General features: G+C 43.9%; 1 protein-coding gene across 2 annotated transcripts; it reads left to right on the top strand.

Moving 5' to 3' along the window:
• Positions 1 to 5754: 5754 nt before the first annotated feature.
• On the top strand, positions 5755 to 8804 carry LOC100837301. Of its 2 annotated transcripts, none has more exons than XM_003558044.4 (7): positions 5755 to 5894; positions 6064 to 6150; positions 7865 to 7921; positions 8111 to 8158; positions 8253 to 8312; positions 8397 to 8458; positions 8540 to 8804. In XM_003558044.4, exons 2-6 carry the CDS (start codon positions 6103 to 6105, stop codon positions 8448 to 8450), a joined length of 267 nt encoding a protein of 88 aa, XP_003558092.1. In that variant the 5' UTR covers positions 5755 to 5894; positions 6064 to 6102; the 3' UTR covers positions 8451 to 8458; positions 8540 to 8804. The 2 variants fall into 2 exon arrangements, with proteins under 2 accessions (XP_003558092.1, XP_014756654.1); XM_014901168.2 differs by lacking the exon at positions 5755 to 5894 and adding an exon at positions 5901 to 5991.
• Positions 8805 to 18687: the final 9883 nt, after the last annotated feature.

Here is an 18687-nt window from a genome sequence, read left to right on the forward strand (position 1 = left end):
GTCGAAATCTACTCTCGCGGACCGCACGCCTGGCCGACACCGCGGCTCCGAGTGACATCCGACATGCATGCAGATGCCGCAATCATGAAGAAGAAAGAAAGAAAATAGAGTACATGTTCATTCCATCATATTCGTTGGCCACAGGGATAGACAGCACTCTGCTGGCACGGCACGGGGAAAACACCGGAAGGAGAGCTCTGTCTTTAATCACTTGCCTGGTTTTTATCCAGTCTTGAGCTGAACTAGATCGATCAAGATATAACTGTCGATCTAAATACTGTAAGTAATACCTGGCCGGCACAAATCATCATGGGTAGCATTAGCTGATTGGCAAGTGGGGCTTTCCACGTCTTGCAAAGGACATGCTCGGGGGTATGTACGTCATCTACAGAACACAGTCACAAGAATTGTCTAGCGTGCGTAAATGCAAGCCTAGCCTGTTTGATTACTTCCGAAAATTGCAGAGCGAGTCTGAGGAAAGGCTGAGACCACAACGTGGACTCCTTTCCACCATCGGAATCCAGGAAGATATTCCTGTCGATTTCATTTGGGTTCAGCTCATGGACACGGCAAAGAAATGATGAATGAGCCGGGAGGAGGAGACGCGGAAAGGAAAGATTCGGTGAGGAGGTGAGCAATGTATTTTAAACTACTTCGTCAGGGTTTTTTTTATGGACGTGGTTATTTTTAAGTTGCCTGGTTTTTAAACAAAAAATCTTAAATATAAATTTGAATCTAAGACATCAATGAACATAGATTATGGTTGTATTTACATTATTATTTATGTATTTTGCAATACATAATCATCTTCAAAAGAAAAGAAAATTTTGATTAAAAATCCTGTTTGGTAAATGGGCGGGAGAAATAAACAGGATCTTGTAGCCAAAACCTTGGAACCAGTACAGTTTTCTAATGTTCCTGGTGAAGCATAAAAGATATTTCTTCTTCTCGTTTTTATTTTCCTTTTGTGATAGAAATAAAAGATAATTTGTTTAGAGTGTGGTCGGTATGATCTCACATTCTCATGTCTGGTTATGTTTCTGGAGTCAGCATGGCAATGGGGCGGGTCTGAACGGACGGAGCATATATCCATATCCACATTCATCCACCAAAGTATCCGTGGAGCGAAAACAATATTCATATCCATATCCACCGGGTATGCGGGTCCATGGAGCAACATAAAATGTCTTAAACAACAACATATAAGCCTCACAAATTTCTCACAAGAGGCAATATACATAGCTCACAAGAAGTCTCACACAATTGAGAAAATAAGTCTTATTACAACACAACACAGTACATAGGTGAATATAGAAGATACGATGACATATTTCTTTTGAGTGGGAAGGAGAAGTATTTATATGACTCATATAGCTAAATAATGGACCCACATGTTAGTAATTTATTTATCTTATTAAATACCGGGTATCCATGGATATTCATGGATCATATGTGATATCCGTGCCCGCTTCTTGAGTTGGCGGGTATTCATTAGTGGATATCCATGGAGCGAGAACCCACTGCATACCCGCGATCCATGTGCTGGATATCCATGGATATCCACATTTTGAATATTCATTGCCATCTTGATTCTGGAGCAGCCCAATCTGAATATTAATTGTTAAAATCTAAAATAAGAGAAAAGTGCAACGCCCGTTTTCATTAAACTCACTATCAACTACTCTCTCTGTCTCATATTAAGTGTCTCAAATTTGTTCAAATATGAATGTACCTATACATAAAAAGCGTCTAGATACATGTAATATTTTGACACTTAATTTGGAACGGAGGGAGTAGAATATATTGCTGCTACATTATATCCGGTGCTCTCACCCTCAAAACATGCCCATAAAAAGCGCTGAAAATAAACCACAAGATCTCCAACGCACACCCTTAAGTATGTAAGACACTAAGGCATTATTCACTACTAGTGTATTTTGAATCACAAGTGGATCGAGTATTTGAGATGACCGTGTGTTCTCAAACCTCCTTCCACCCGAAAACACCAATATGAGAAGTATTTTTAATTAATGTGAAAATTAGATGTTTTATGAGAAAAAAAGGATTTATCCCATGTAATCCATACTTATACACATTCGGGATTTCTAGTATTTTTTGGATTTGGAGATGATAATAGTCTACGAACCATATAGAAAACACCAGTGTGAAGAAAGGAGATTTTTCTAGAAAAACGACGCACACGTCTATCCATCGGTTAGTAGAACTAGCAAATGCGTCATTTACGACATCCACCAAAAGGTTGCGCTCGGCGAAATCATGCTTTTCCTTGACCTCACTCTGCTTCTGTAAAGGCACCTGTATATGACTGCAGCAAATTGGCAAGGGAGATTAGGAGCTGCTCTGGATCTATCGGTCCGATAAACCACCTTTTGGAGTACTTGGCAAGCATGTGGTGCCGACAAGCAAAAGGAATTGTTCAAAGTTAGCAGCTGAACATCCTCAAATTAAGTACGCATGCATCTTTTTAAAATAAAATAAAATCAGAAAACCACATTTTTTAGGTGTCGTCTCATCATCGAGCCCCTCCTTTTGCTAATTTATCCACAGAAAACACACATTTTCGGACAGACCGCCCACTAGTCCAAGACATAGGTTTAAACCCGTTTGATATGATTTCTGACTAATATGCCCCACCTGTCAAATGTCACGTCGGACCCGACTGGACCCAACCCGACCTGGTAACCTGCAATTTACTCCCCTAGCCCCCCCCCCCCCTTCTCCTTCCTGCATTTTCGGGTCCGTTGTTGCACCTGACAGGTGAGGGCTGCCTATAAGGAATCGTGTTAAACGGGTTTAAACATGTGTTTTGGGCTAGTTGAGACAGTCTGACCGAAAATGTGTGGTTCTGCGGGTAAATTAGCAAAAATGAGGCTCGGTGAGACGAAATTTTATTCTTTTTTTTCTGTATTTGTCGCCACGAAGTTGAATTAGGTCATAATTAATGTCCTCATATATACTGCCTTGTCATCATCTTATCAAGTCCAACCACCCCCGGAGAAAAATGAATCTTCCTTGGCTTCCAAGATCGACCATACCAGACAGGTTGCTTCGCGTGTGTAACCTAGATTTCGAGCAGATAGCTGTTGTTAATGCCTTAATGGAATCAGTACAGTATGATCGATAAGCCAGGTTAGCCTACCAACAATCCACAGACAAATGCACTGTCACAACTACCCGTGTTTTCCGCCCAAATCATACATTTTCTTACAGTGAGATCTATTGACAGGGTTAGCCTACCAAGTCAAAAACGGAATGCATGTACCGCCACAAAATTTTGGGCTTCGCACAAATCATACATTATCCGTGGTTAACTTAAAAGTGTCAGCATCTTCATTGCGATGGAGACTCGAAAAAGGCTTCTAGAACATGATATGGATAGGTGCCACATGCAACCATTCGCTTCGTTATCAGAGGCGAACTTTGGTGTTGTTTCCAATTGAGAACGATGACGAAGAATCCAAACAAAAATAATTTCAAGTCACCAACTAGATTCTTTACCACGGTGTATCTGCGTGTTCACTGAGCTAATTGGGCTGCAGCATGCACCCCCTATGCACAACATATATGGGCAAATAATATACATGGTATAATCTTTACCACTCCCTCTATCTCATATTAAGAGACCCAAATTTGTCTAAAAATGGACGTATCTATTTTTTTTGACTGAAAACTGTAAGGGAGGCCCCGACAGTAAATATATTTCATTAACAAAATGTTATGTACCAAGGGATAATTACAGAGCTAAGGTAGAGACCTCAGCCAGTAATATTTTGGCATTTAATATGGGACGGAGGAGTATTATCTTTTATATTTATCTTCATTTTTACTATTATAAAGACGTCAATTGTTGACGGTGGTCCATCCACCATCAAACCATCTACCCCTTGTTAGATCTTGCATGAACAATTAGAATAAGAGTGAGAGGATGTCGAGTACAAATGATATATATTATAAATCTGTAAACATGTAGTGTTACCAATTTTGTAAATCTGTAGTAACCGCGGAAGGGGGTGGGAGGGGGCGTTTATTTTCAGTACGGAACTTTAGGATGAGGCCTAAGTATAATCATGTATTTTTCTATGGTGCAACGTGGCTGACAACATGGAAGGCTCCATGCGTTGCAAAAAAAAAATCTAACAAATACGAAAAGAAAAATGAAAAAAACCTTGTATAAAAAGATTCTTAAATAAAAAATTAAATTTGGTTTTTGGATAATTGGCATAAATTATTGGTACTCTCTTCCATCCTAAATTCTTGTCGTGGTTTTAGTTCAAATAACTTCCTCAGATTCTAAAACCTTGTCATGGTATTTGAACTAAACGACGATAAAAAATTAGGATCGGAGGGAGTACTTGACAAACATATTTGTGATATCTAGATTTTCAAAACAAATAGAAGGGTGGAAAGAATAATAACGGAAAAGGTATACTTTCTATTAGGTTTGGTGGAAATCGAGACGTTCGTCAAGTGTCTTTTTAATTTGTTAAGTTCATTTTAAAGTCAATCACACTGATGTGTACTCCCTCCGTTCCGTAAATGTTGACACGGTTTTGAACTAGCTCTAGTTCAAAGCCGCGCCAACCTTTATGGGACGGAGGGAGTATTATTGATTTAGGTTCATCACGCAAAACAAGTTATCTTGTTGTTACGGGCATGCCCAGAAGCCTAAATCCCGCATAATAAAACCTGGATGGAGAAACTCGGTTATCTTTGTAATCCTATGTTGTGCCAAATGCAACCCCCTATGCGCCAATATCTAAAAGCTTCTCCCACATTGGCATGACTCAGGGAATGTACAATGCTTGATAAGACGGCCTTCTCTTATGTGTTCCACGTCATTTAAAAAAGACAAGAAAACATATTGTACAATAGGTCATCTCTTATTGCCTTAACTTACAATTAATGCTTAGATAAATAAAATTAAATAAATAAATTCTAAGAAAAGGTGAAATCTAGTACTACCTCCAATCCTAAATTGTTGACGAAATATTACGTGTATCTAGACGCTTTTTAAGAATAGATACATCTATATTTGGACAAATTCGAGACAAGAATTTACGATCGGAGGGAGTATAATGGAAAATTTGCATTTTTTTTTGCATTATCCTTCTCGTGAAGAGATCATCTCTTAGCTAAGAGATGGCAAATGTCTTTCTTCATTCCTCTCTCCTCAAATCAGCAATTATCCTATGTGGCATCGCTAAGAAAAGGCTAACATCACGCCATTGTACAAGCCCTCATTCCTGTCCGCTAATTAGACCCACCTGACACACACCAAGATTTCCATTGCTCATTGATTGGATTTGGATTGATCTCACGTGTTTCTCGCCAACCCTTCCTTATAATAACAAGCCATAGCTGCTGCGTGTATAAAGGGCGGCCTTTATGGTTGGAAAACAGGGACACATTATTAGGAGCAATGCAGGCATCACACATGAACATTGCATGAGCAGTGCTGCATGCCGTATATTTATCAAATAGCTATCTGATCAAGAAACAGGGCATCGGATCCCTTTTTCTGTATTAAGTTCTCACTGATATGATGTTTTGAAACTGAAAATGCTGTAAACTCCATGATTCGTTCTTGCAATGGAACCGGGGAATGAGCTCGGTTCGTCTTTAAAAAAAAAAAGATGAGAGTGATTTCCCTCCAGAAAGAGAGGATCGAAGACGAGTGTAAATTACATATCCATTGTGTAACACGCGGTAGGCATGTATGCATGTGATGTCGGTTGTGCACCGGGTCTTTACGGTTCTCACCTCACGCGTGCAATTGCAAAGCTCTATATATATCGGGTTACCTCCTCTGCTGGCACTTCACTTCTCCTTTGCCCCTCCCTCCTATATCCCTCTCCCCACGCAGCGTGCACAAGGTTCTCTTCTTCCCCTCTCAACTACCCAATGACGCTTGCATTGCAGCTTTCATTTCACAGCATTGGATTGGCCTCCCGGCCCTCTTTTCGTGCGAAAGTTGTTCGCCGTCGTCTTGCTGTTTATCTGCTCGTAGTCAGGCGCTAAAACTTGCAGTATCGTTTCTTGCAGAGAAGTGAGGGAGGAGATCGAAGCAGGGGGGAACAGGAGATGGCAGGCCGCGGTGAAGCCAAGTCATCGGTTTCTCCGGGTGAAGAGGTAAAACAAATTCAGTAGCTTCTGTGCATTTTCTGCTGGCGAAAACGAACATGATCGGTGACTGCAATTTCGAACTTCTCTTTCAATGGTTTCCTAGCTTAACTGAACAAAATACAGTGCCTCTGCCTTCTGAATTATGGGGGGGGGGGGGGGGGGGGTCTCTGGCTGGTACTTGATAGAGATATCTAGAGTAACACGCCCTCGAAGCCAGGCTTGATTTGGCCTCATGGCGAAATTCAGATATACATGAACCCTTGATGCATAACGAAGATAAGATAGTTTAAGAGTTTCAACTAGTCCAACTCAGAAACCGGGTTTGCTTAGGAAGCTGTCCTTGGTGTAATCTTGTATCCGGTCCCTGAACACACAACCTCTCAACCATAAATATGCAGGGATAAACTCCTGAATCATCTTTGTTCGCCCATAAACTGTGACATGCGGCACAAGAGTCAGGGATTCCTTAAGTCGTAGTGTTTGCCTATGTCATTTTCCTCGCCTTTAGGCCGCTAAAACATGCTAGGCTATCAGGGAAAGAAGGAAATCGTCAAAACAAGCAATTATACCAAAATGTTATTTCGGTGCATCTTTGATGGGGCTTAAAATCGAACTATCGAAAGCAACTTCCTACAGACCATTACCTAACGCAATCCTAAATTAAAACGCACTTATCCTCAACACCTACCTAGCGAACCTGCAAGATCCTGCACTACCGGCTAGCTACTACTGTACTACCTTGCAAGTAGTAACAGCAGTAGAGCTAGTGTAGGTTACGTGCAACAACTGTAGATTGCTCTTGTTGACCACGCGCACCAACACTAGTTAATTACCAAAGAAAGGAAGGAAGGACGGATGAAAAGCAAGCTAAATCTAAACTCTACGCAAGAATCCATTGACCGAAAGCTCCGAGGAGGTTTCTGAAGAAAACAAAGACGAGGTGCGTGCGTGCCTTGTGATGGCTGACGGGCTAGCACTTTGTCTTGAGCCGTCGCTAGCTGTCCCACACTTCCATTGGCCACCACCACACCATACCGCCCAAGAATCTCTCTCGCCTTCGTCACCTCTGCATGTCAGCTACGTACGCCCGAACAAACAAACACCTCAGGTACCACCGGCTGCATGCTGGGATCAGCGGTTTCAATTCAGCCCGGAGCGAAGGCGAAGCGGCTCAAGCTGGAACGTACCCCGTCGCTTTCGTCAGTTCGTGGCCTTTGTTAGGAGATCGCCATCGGTATATCTCGCATAAACATTCCAGTGGATCAGAAGCGACCACGCAGCGGTTTTGAGTTACGCGTCCGCGAGGACGATCTGCGGTTTTGGCGCCTGTGACCGCGAAAGGGACGCTGCCGCTTTTGGCCAAAGAACCTTTCTGTTGTTCTTTCGGCCGTGCGGTCACGGTTGATATATACGGACGGCGGCCGCAAACAAAGGCAGATGCAATGCCGGGCAGGGACACGGCTCGGTGCGTGCCCGTCGTGTCGAGATCCACCGGACTGGACTGGATAATTGTCTGCGTTTGTGCCGGCAGATTGCCATGGACCCCCGAGCAAACGGGATAAGCATGCATGCATGGAGGGAAATTCGATCAGTGTGTCGCGGAGCTTCGAAATAGAAAATGATGCGTTGGCTTTTCTTCCGCTCGTGTTAGGCGGGGGAGGCTCTCTAGCTGTCTCTGATTGGATTTTCTTTTCTTTTTTGAGCGGTGTCTTGTTTGCAGGCCTATGTTGAGAAGAAGTTTGGAGGAATTGCGCCCAAGAAGCCTCTGATATCGAAGGTACTCCGTATTCAGCAGCAATGTAGCACCACTGTTGTAGCGATCGGAACTCTCAGTATTCCTTGACTACAATGACTAGGACATTCCTCTGTGTGTTAGTAGTTAACAACAACAGGGTCATGAATTATATGTATGAAAGCGCATCTGGCCATTTCCCTAATTTGGTTGCATTCGTGCGTGCTAACGCAGGACCATGAGCGTGCCTACTTCGACTCCGCAGACTGGGTCCTCGGCAAGGTCAGAGAACAGAACAAATCGCCCGACATTTATTCAGAGTATATCTTTGGGACGACATCTAACACCATGTTTTATCTCCTGGCATTTTCTTCAGCAAGCTGCGAACAGCAGCAGCTCAAGGCCCGCAGTCGAATCTCTGAAGCCCAAGCTGAAGGTCAGTAGAACAGCATGCCTGAATATTGCTGTCACTGTGTCGGTGTAGAAAAACTTACAATGGTTGCTTGCTTCGTTTCCTCAGAGAACGCCTCATCACCAGCTTCCCCCTCGCAATCCGACCTGCGCATCTGGCTGAGACTTAAGGTAAGAAGAGGCCTCAGATCGACTCTCAGGCTTTTTCTGATGACAGATTCACATGACATTCCTTGCTTCTTGTCGCCGTAGGAGGCACACCGCAGCAGCATGGTGAAGAGCTCGGAGAAGGAGACAAGTGACTACGAGAGCTCGGATTAGTGTTTAGCTGGTCCTACCGAAAAACTCTGCATGCAAATTGGCTTCTTGGCACTTCAGCTTCTATATGTCTGAAGTGATTAGTTAACGTTATCAGGGTTAAGTCAGATGGAACTTGGTATTTTAGAATCTTGCTACATTCACCCAAAAATAAACAAATTTGCAATTTGAAGTCACTCGAGAAATAGTTTTTCCTAAAGTTCACAAAACCATGGTTATCACGAATTGTCTCACATAACCACTCTTTGGACGGACGTTCTCACATAATTCAAATATGTCACTCACTCCGTCCCATACTAAGTGACTCAAATTTGTATAAAAATGGACATTTCTATATACTAAAATACGTCTAGATACATGTAATATTTCGGCACTTAATATGAGACGAAGAGAGTAGATTAAACAATTTCTGACAACTAGCTGAGACACGTGCAGAGTCGGGTCCATACCAAGGAGGTGAGGTCGGATTTCGGTTTTGTGCGAATGACCATCTGAAAAGTGATTTTTCGTTGCGACAGTTAGGGATAGCTGTTGATTCTACTCCTTCCGTCCAACAATACGAGGCATATTAGGTTTCGGTTGATCAAACCTTTGATTACAAATTACTTCATGAATACGTGACTAATGTGATCAAAATCATAACTATAAGCAAATATCCTCGAGTATGAATATAATGGATATGAATTTATGTCATAGTTATAAAATATATATTAATAGAGTAATTTATGGTCAAAGCATTGGTCAAAAGAAAACTAATATGTCCCTTATTATTGGACGGAGGTAGTATTAAACTTAGAAAAAAATGTGGTTTTCTGGGGAAAAAAGTCTAAGTCAACCTATAACAATAACAATAGACACTTCATGAAATAGAAGGTTCAGAGAAGCAAGACACTCACCAAGACACCATGACCGCCCGGCAACTCACGAGGCCCTGCGCCGACACCGTCCTCTCTCGCGTCTCTTGCCATGGAGCTTGGCTGCACGTGCACTGGCACTCACGGCGTTGCGAGCCGGCGTGTGGCAGACAGCTAGGGTTGGCGACGGCGAGGAGTAGAGAACTACGAATCGAACTGTTCGTTTCCTGCTCGCGACCGTTTGGCCAGATGCACCGTGCTCGCAGATGCTGCGACAGAAACAACAGGTGATGAGCAGGTCCAGGAAGAGCCGAGGAGATGGGCTGGATGATGGGCCTGTATTTCCGGCTGAGTATCTGGGCTGTATCCAAAGTCCACCTTTGACCCTGTAGATCTGCCTCTGGCTCGTCGAAGCATCCTCTAAAAAAAAAAACACAACACGCAATCCACCAGAGCATGTCTCCATATAAATCATGTTCTCCTCCAAAATTCCATCATCTGAACTCACCGGTCGGAATCAAGTTATTTGATACTCCCTCCCTCCCATATTAACAGCATGTATCCATCAGACCTCGTTAGTACAGGCTTCTTCGTACAGGCCGAGCGAAACACTTGTTAAATTTAAATCATGGCTCCGAACATGCGGTGGTTTACCAATTGGGCCCTTAGTCCATTGGGTCCTTGCACTTGAGCTTTATAAGCTTGTCGGACACAGAATCGATTACAGGCGTGTAGACAGGCCCATCTACACCTAGTGGTGCTACAATTCCCATCAACATTCATCCCAATGTCACTCGGATCTTACCGTTTTGGTACCATTTTCCTTTCAAAAAAGAAGGAGAAAAACTAGTACAGTATCCTTGCTGAGTGCACTATGCTACTCCCTCTGACCCATATTAATTGTCTCAGATTTAGTACAAATAATCCGGCCGGAGGTAATACTTCATTTTCCCCATCCCTTCTAGTTTTTTTTTCTGCATTTTCCCAGTTACCACAATATGATACTACTCCATCCCAAAATAAATGACACTGATTTGTATAAGAATTTATACAAATCCACGTCACTTTTTTTGGAATGGAGAAGTACCTTTTTTCTAAGGTGTGATTGCTGTCAAAGTTGAGAACCAATCACTCTCCCAAATCTATCGAATCTGGCCAATCCGGGTATGCAGGTCGCAGATTGCAACTCACCAGATAACTAGTGATGTAGTGTAATCTGTTACTCCATTTCTTTCCAATTCCTTCTGCTAGCCTTTTTTCTTTTGCCTTTTTCCCCTGTCCTGCGTTCAAGTAGGAATCCATCCACCTTTCAATTTTGTCATGCCATTGTAGTACCAATCTAGATCTGGATACAGCTGCACTGCCTGCACACATGAGTACTTGGACCAGTGTACCATACTTTCTCACACATGCATACATATGCTCAGTTCAGCCAGCTTTGGATCGTGTGGCTGCCCTTGGTTCTTCCTTGCCCATCAAAAGATCTTCTATCTCATTATTTTTTGTCACTTATAAGCTGTAACCTTCGTTCAGTCCGTTGTTACCCTGCTGGCCTGCTACACCAATTTAATAATCGCCCATGTTGCAAACATGAATGATTTAGTAATCAAGGCGAAAATGATGATTTTCTTTGTTCAAAGTGGGGAAAAGATAAAAGCTCGTGATCGACGTGACTATCTGCTTTGTTTACAGGCTTTCATACGACTAAATCAGGTTATGATCATATCATGTGTCGATCTACCTAATTTGCGTCTAAACTAGCACCATCATAAATCATTTCTCCACTGATCAGGATCGCCCTTCCTTTTGCTTTTAGCGGGATGCTGCTGGTTATGTTATTGGATTGCATGATCTTTATAAAGCTTCAATCATGGTCAGGATAAGATCTTGCAAGGAATCATCTAAAAAAAGATCTTGCATGGTTTCATCTTTCCTCACATTTTTCTCTCTTTGGTAGTAACACAAATCAAACAAATGGGTTGGCAACAAACAAGAGCGTGCATGCAGTGTTGGATCCAGATGCAAATGCATACTACATGCCTGCAAAAGGCTGTGTGCGTATGGTTGGGAAGGTCTGGAATAGAACCAACTAAAGCAGTGAGAGCCAGGCCAGCATCATGGAAACACCTTTCCAGTTGAAAAGAAGGCTGGAGTATGCGATGGCAACCATAAAAAAAGAACAACAAGATCATCGAGTCGATCAAGTTCTTGTTAGACTGGTAGATTGAGATCAAACAGGCGCCCACGTCCACGTGTCGTCAGCTCGAAGGAGAGGCTACATGCATGCGAGCTGGAGCCAGGATGCCAGCCGGGTAATGAGTTTTACACACTCCACTATTCTCTGTTTGAGCAACAAATGAATGAGGTGGTTACCGCACTATTACAAAACGATCTATATGTAACGGTACATCAGTAACGGGTCCGACACGACCATTACTGATGAACAATATCAGTGTCGGTCGCGGCCGCGACCGTTACTGATGAACAGAGCGGGGTCTGTCCGTCCCCGCCCAGCCATACATCAGTGGCGGTCGCGCGAGACGACCGCCACTGATGAACCATCATACCTCGCGAGAGACATCAGTGATGGCCAGTTAAGAGTCGACCGCCACTGATGAACCACGCATCAGTAACGGTCGCGTTAGGCGACGCGACCGTTACTGATGTATCCCCTATTATCAGTAAGTCACCCAAGTCCCGATCGCCACACCACCCTGGTAGCGCCTCCTCCCTCTCCCTTCCTCCTCTCCCCCCCCCCCCCCCCCCCCGCCGGCCGCCGTCTCCATGGCCGGCGAGCTCCATTTCACTACTAGAAATCACAGTTTTCCGTAGGGTAGATTTCTTTACCTAGAGCTGATTTCTCTCTTCTTGGTAAAGTAAATGTGCAAATAGTGTAACTCTAGGAAAAGATAATTTGCATCCAAAAATATATGTGAAGTAAACTATACCTAGAGTTAATTCCAGCCCTAGGTAAAGGATGCCACGCTGGCTGAGGAAGATGCTCATGGTGGATGATTTTTCATTTCTTTTTGGATTCATCTCGTGCATTTTCTCCGGCAGGCTCGCATCGTTTTGCACAGGCCCACTAGACAGCGACAGAGACGGAGCCAAATTTTTCGCTTTGTCCTGAGACACCCTGCAGGAAAGCAAAAGATCCCTTCTCCCATCTCAAAAAAAGGTCTTGGTCTAATCCCCTCTCGCCGTCTTCGTGTTCATGGAGCCCCGCCCCGCCATCCTAGCGCCGCCTCGCCGTCCCAGAGCAGCCCCGCTGTACCCGTGCTGCCCAACCATCCCAGCGCCGCCCCGCTGTACCCGCATTGCCCGGCCGTAGTAGCTCCGCCCCGCTGTACCCGCGCCGCCCCGGCCTGCGCTGCCCTCGAGGATGCGGTCGCGGTGACCGTGCCTGGAACCACGGCAGCGGCGCGGTACATCTTCTTCTCGTGGTAACTCCCTTTGGTCACCGCCCCCTTCTGGTTTAATCTCTCCCTCTCAATCTTCTCTAGCTCTCTCCATCTATCTAGGTCTCAGCATGCTATGCTAGATGTTCTTGGATTTTGTTTTTTGACAAATTTTGCTGGTCTCGCCATCGTATGCCAATCCACCCCATCGAACCCATGAATCCCTCGCGCAGGCGCCCTCTACCACCAGCTACTTCCCCTGGCACACCGCCTCGCCCTCATGGACCACCCATCCGGCCTACAACTCCTCAAGGTAACTATCTGTACCTCCCTTCGTCCTCCTCCTCAATGCGCCCCTGAATTGAAGAATAATGGTGCAAACAAGTCTGTAATTCAGTTACTTTCCTCCCTTCCTTTCTTTACTGCAACTTGCTAATTGTTTCCACAGTATAGATACTTGGAGATTGCTCTGGAATTTCAGTTGTCATATGGTGGGGTATGGAAGATTATAGAAAAGGAGAACATGAAGTTGACTTTTGTAGAACTTTGTGTGTTATTTTTAACTTGCAAGATCCATATTGTCTTCAGACGTAATGGTCTTTCACAGATTATTGTCAACGGTTCAAATTGGGGTAATGGACATCTATGGAGTGCTTCAAATATAACAGATCAGTTTTTTGGTCTATAGGAGCCCAACCCTAACACGCAGTTTGTTTAGATTGGAGTCAATTTCAATTTCTGAATCATTTGTTTGATTGCATAGGGATGTTACCATTTCGGCCTTGTCAATCTTCACTAGGATCTCCAAATCACGTATGTAATCACTTTTCTCAATCTGAAACTGAAACAAAGAAATAGCTATTTTCAAAGCTCATCTATTGCTTTGCAGATTCTAAATGACAACAAAAATTTCTAAGGTCTTGTTAAAGTTTCTATATGTATCTAGATATTGTCAGTTAAAATAGACACAAGTGGTTATATTATTGTTCCCTTTGGATACTAGATTACCAGTCATTATAACCTTCAGTGAATGAGTTGATCAAAAGAAAGCTTCGAGAAAGTGGTACTTTCAGTAATTTGTGTAGTCACAGGAATACTTTTTCCACTAATTTACCAAAGCTGAACTACATAAGTACTACCAGTAGTAGAAACTTTTTTTTTTCTGAAGTAGGCACAAGTTACCTTCTCAAGTAAATTCTCGAGGTTAGTTTGTTCATGTTCTTCAGTTAACGTGCTATCGGTAACGCCGATTTTGTTTTGTATGAATGCCAGGCTATTTATATTGAATGAATCGGAGCAACAATATCTACTTCATGACCACAGAAAAGTATATGAGGTATTGTCACTGAAGGAAACTGAAAGATGCGTGGAACAAATGCAAAATGTACCTAGAAAATTTCACTCTTTTATATCTGGCTATTGATGCTTAATTTTGTTGAAAACGGTTCTCATTAGATTCATCAACTGCAAATTTCTAATCATGTAGTTAGACTCACACGTGTGCATGGAAGAAGATTACTCTGTACATCCCTATCCATACTCCTAAATGGCCATGGATGCAACCATCTCTTTTAAGATGAACTGACTGCTAGGTTTTTATAAAACTTTTAAGTGTCTGGCTCCTTACTGAAAACATGCAGCATGCATATGAGATGTTTATTTTGTAATCTTTACATTGCACCTCTCCTCTCCTCAAATGGAATGCATGCCCAGAAACTATCAAAAATTGTGTGTGCTGTTGCATGTGTTTTTTAATTGTACTGATGTGCTCTTAATTTATCAACTTATTTCAGGAGCACAATATCAACTCAAATGTTTCTTCTGCCACGAGCCTGCTGCAGATCAAGATGGGTTGTTTGGAGGGTTCTTCAATGAGTCATGCTGCTCATGAGCATCCAAATGCCAGCAACTGAATAGGTCTTGCTTATGCAGTTTTTTGGTGTTGCAAACTCTATAGCTACATACTCATCTGTGACAATAGTTGACATGTTGAGTCATGTTTTTTGGCTTAGCGAACTCTTGCCATTTACTGATTTGTTATGGATGTAATGGGGTTGTTTTTTGGTGTAGCTACAACATTGGCTACTGATCATGAACGTGTTATTTCCATGAAGAGTGAGATTGATTGAAACAATTTGTGTTTTGTGTTTGTATTGGTTATTAATTCTGGCTCCGTTTGAATATATTTGAATTATGGTCATTACGGATTCACATATAGTGAATATGAATTCCAATATGGTTCCCTAGAGTGTATTTTTCAAATTCTGGTTGGTAAAGTCCACTAGGGGAAGATGGTGATGTGGCATATGCAGCACCCATGTGATATCTTTTCCTAGAGTTCAAGCCCTTAGGTGAAGAAATGTTTTCCTAGAGCTGTCCAAATGCCCCTAGGTAAAGGCCCATTTTCCCACCATATTATACCTAGGGTTCTTTTCCTAGAGCAGTCCCTAGGTGAAGCCTTTACCTAGGGGTTTTATGCTTTCACCTAGAGTATTTGGCACTAGGAGAAACCGTGTATTCCAGTAGTGTTTTTGGAGCTCCGGCGGCCGGGGAGCTCCGATCTTCGAGCCCGAAGCTTCCCTCTCCCTTGCGAGCTCTCTCTCCTTCCCGATCTGTCTCGCCGGCCTCCAATTTCTCTCCGAATTTCTCCAATTTCAAAATTTTGAGCTCCGGTCGCCGGCCAAAATGCGGCCTCCTCGTAGTCACCCAGAGCTTCCCTCTCCCTTGCGAACTCTCTCTCCCACCCGATCTTTCTCGCCGGCCTCCAATTTCTCTCCGAATGTCTCTAATTTCAAATTTTTAGTTAGTCTCGGTTAATTAACACCTTAATCACCTTGTCAACTATTAGGCTAACTATTTTGCTTTGTTTGTTTTCTTGTGTATCGTTTTGTAGATCGAAGGACCGTTCTTGGATGTACGCCAAGGAAAGAATCAATGCTCGATGGATAATCAAATGGACGGTCTTTTTTGGAGTCGCGAAAGGTGATATGGAACGAAAAGGACTTGTGATGATGCGTTGTACATGTCGCAAATGTGGAAACACATGCATGATGAAGCCTGAAAATGTTCAGATGCACGTGCTGGCATCAGGTTTGTGGAAGGTTATTCTCGCTGGACTTGTTATGGAGAGGATGTGGTTGATGTCGGTAGCGGTAGCGAAGATGATGATGCCATGCGGTATGATCTGGCGAATGATTCCGAGGAAGAAACAAGGGTCGATGAGGAGGTTAATGTGGAATGTGAAGGAGCTCACGTGACAGGATTGCCGAAATGCTAGATGACCCGTACCTACGGGACCAGCTGGAGGACCCCGAAGATGAGGCAGAGTCTTCTCAGTTCAAAAAATTGTTGGAGGACACAAACACACCTTGTATGATGGAGCTGGCGAAGAAAACAACGTGTTCGAAGTGATGTTCGAACTTTTGAGGCTGAAGGCAGCATCATGCTGGTCAGACAAGGGCTTCACGGACTTGTTGAGTTACCTTGCTTCGGTTTTTCCACAGCCAAACAAGTTGCCCAAGAGCACATACGAGGCGAAGAAGATTACATGCCCGCTTGGATTAGATTGCGTGAAACATCATTCATGTCCAAACGACTGCATGGTATACATTGGAGAGTAAGAGAACCATAAGAGCTGCAACATATGCGGCGCATCGAGATACAAGAAGAAAAACGCCAGAGCTGGCGAACACGATGGGGAAGAAGTGATGAAGGGCAGGCCGGCAAAGACTGTCTGGTATCTTACGGTAGGTGGCCGAGTTGAGCGTTGGATGCAGAACGTTAAGGACGCGAGATATCTCGTCTATCACGATCTGGCGCATGCTGCATTCGATCCTGACGGGCACTACCGTGTGGAGGAAGCTGGGGTCCTAAGACACCCTGCCGATGGGACTCAGTGGAGGAACTTTGACACGGCATTTTCTGCTTTCGGGGAAGAGCCCAGAAACCTGAGGCTCGGTCTCAGCACTGACGGAATAAATCCCTTCGGAAACATGAACAACAAGCACAGCACATGACCAGTGATCTTGTTTGTCTACAACCTTCCTCCATGGTTAATCTTGAAGAGAAAGTACATCCACATGTGCATGCTCATATAGGGTCCAAAGCAGACGGGAGCTGACCTAAATGTGTATCTGCAGCTAGTGAAGGATGAGTTGAAGCAGGTTTGGAACCCTGGCAGAGTGGTTTGGGACGCAAACGGGAGGGAGTACTTCACGATGAGAGCAGCGCTTCTGACCTGCGTGCATGACTACCCCGCGAATGGAAATACTTCATGCCAGGTGACACATGGCTACAAGGCCTGTACAAAGTGCATGGAAAACACGACATCGGAGAAGTTGCTCGCTTCATCCAAAATTGTTTACATGGGCCACCGAAAGTGGTTGGATGCTAAAGACTCTTGGAGGGATGACAAGGAAAGGTTCAATGGGAAGACGGAGCACAGGACAGCGTCGAAGGAGAAGTCTGGTATGCAAATCCTCGAAATTGTGAACGATCTTGAGGTTGTCCCCGAAAAGATTGCTGCGAAGAAATATAAGGAACCGGAAGGCCTCGTGTGGAAAAGGAGCTCCGTATTCTAGGACCTGGAGTACTGGGCACATTTAGAATGCCGCCACAACATAGATGTCATGCACATGGAGAAAAATGTATGCGACAGCGTGCTGGAGTTGCTGATGAACATTCCAAAGAAGACGAAATATGGACCCAATGCACGGAAAGACCTGGAACTCATGTCTATCAGAAAAGAGTTGTGGGGCAAAGATCAAGTGTCGGCAGCCGACAAGAATGGTTTCGTGACGGTGACCATGCGGTGTCGTCTTGCATGTTACAACCTGTACAAAGACGAGTTGCATAGGATGTGCCAGTGCCTGCAGGGCATTAAAGTTCCATCGAACTACTCGTCGAGTATCAAGCATCTAGTTGACATCAAGAGTCACAAGCTATCTGGCATGAAGTCTCACGACAACCATGTCATACTCACTTAGTTACTTCCAGTCGCAATCAGAGGTATCATGGAGCCGCACGTAAGGGAGACAATCGTGAAGCTTTCTGACTTCTTTGACAACATCTCGCAGAAGTCAATCACCGTTAGACGATGCCAGATACTGAAGGATAGTATGATACAGATTCTGTGCGAGCTCGAGATGTTCTTCCCTCCATCATTCTTTGATATCATGGTCCATCTAATGATCCACATATGCGATGAGATCTTGTCCCTAGGGTCCTCGTTACTACATAACATGTATGGCCCTGAACGATACAACGGGGTTCTGAAGCGTTACGTTCGTAACAGATCGCGTCCGGAAGGTAGCATCGTGGAAGACTTTAGGGCAGAAGAGTGCATCGAGTTCTGTACGGATTGGTTGGCCGATCAGAAATCAATAGGTGTTTCCGATTCACGACACAAGGGCAAGCTCGATGGCGAAGGTGGCCTTGGACATACATTCCTTAATGTCTATGGAAGAGGAAGGGAACCTGACTTTGAAAGAGCACATTTGGTTCTGTGTCAAACTGTCGATTGCTGCCGGCCTTATTAGAAAATGCACATGGAACAACTGCGAAATGAAAACCCTAAAAGAGAAGAAGTCTGGATCCACTGGGAGCACAATAAAACACTCGTAGCATGGCTGAAGAATTATTGGTACGGCAGGGAGACGACCAATGTATCAGAAGAGACGGTTGCATGCTTGTCACGGGTACCTGCTTACCACGTCTCTACTTGGCAATCATACGCAATCAACGGTTATAACTTCTACACTGCGTCTCAGGACCGTAAAAGCACGTATCAAAATAGTGGTGTAGTCATGACTTCTGAGACCGCGACCGACGA

The sequence above is a fragment of the Brachypodium distachyon genome, chromosome 1 (genome assembly GCF_000005505.3).
Source record: "Brachypodium distachyon strain Bd21 chromosome 1, Brachypodium_distachyon_v3.0, whole genome shotgun sequence".
Lineage (NCBI taxonomy): Eukaryota > Viridiplantae > Streptophyta > Magnoliopsida > Poales > Poaceae > Brachypodium > Brachypodium distachyon.

Bases quoted from the DNA above. Each gene is read 5' to 3' on its own strand.
- LOC100837301 (XM_014901168.2), top strand. From the start codon at position 5,923: ATGACGCTTGCATTGCAGCTTTCATTTCACAGCATTGGATTGGCCTCC. The intron at 7,922-8,110 runs GTACTCCGTATT...GTGCTAACGCAG, and splicing joins AGAAGCCTCTGATATCGAAG to GACCATGAGCGTGCCTACTT. The intron at 8,313-8,396 runs GTCAGTAGAACA...TCGTTTCCTCAG, and splicing joins CTCTGAAGCCCAAGCTGAAG to AGAACGCCTCATCACCAGCT.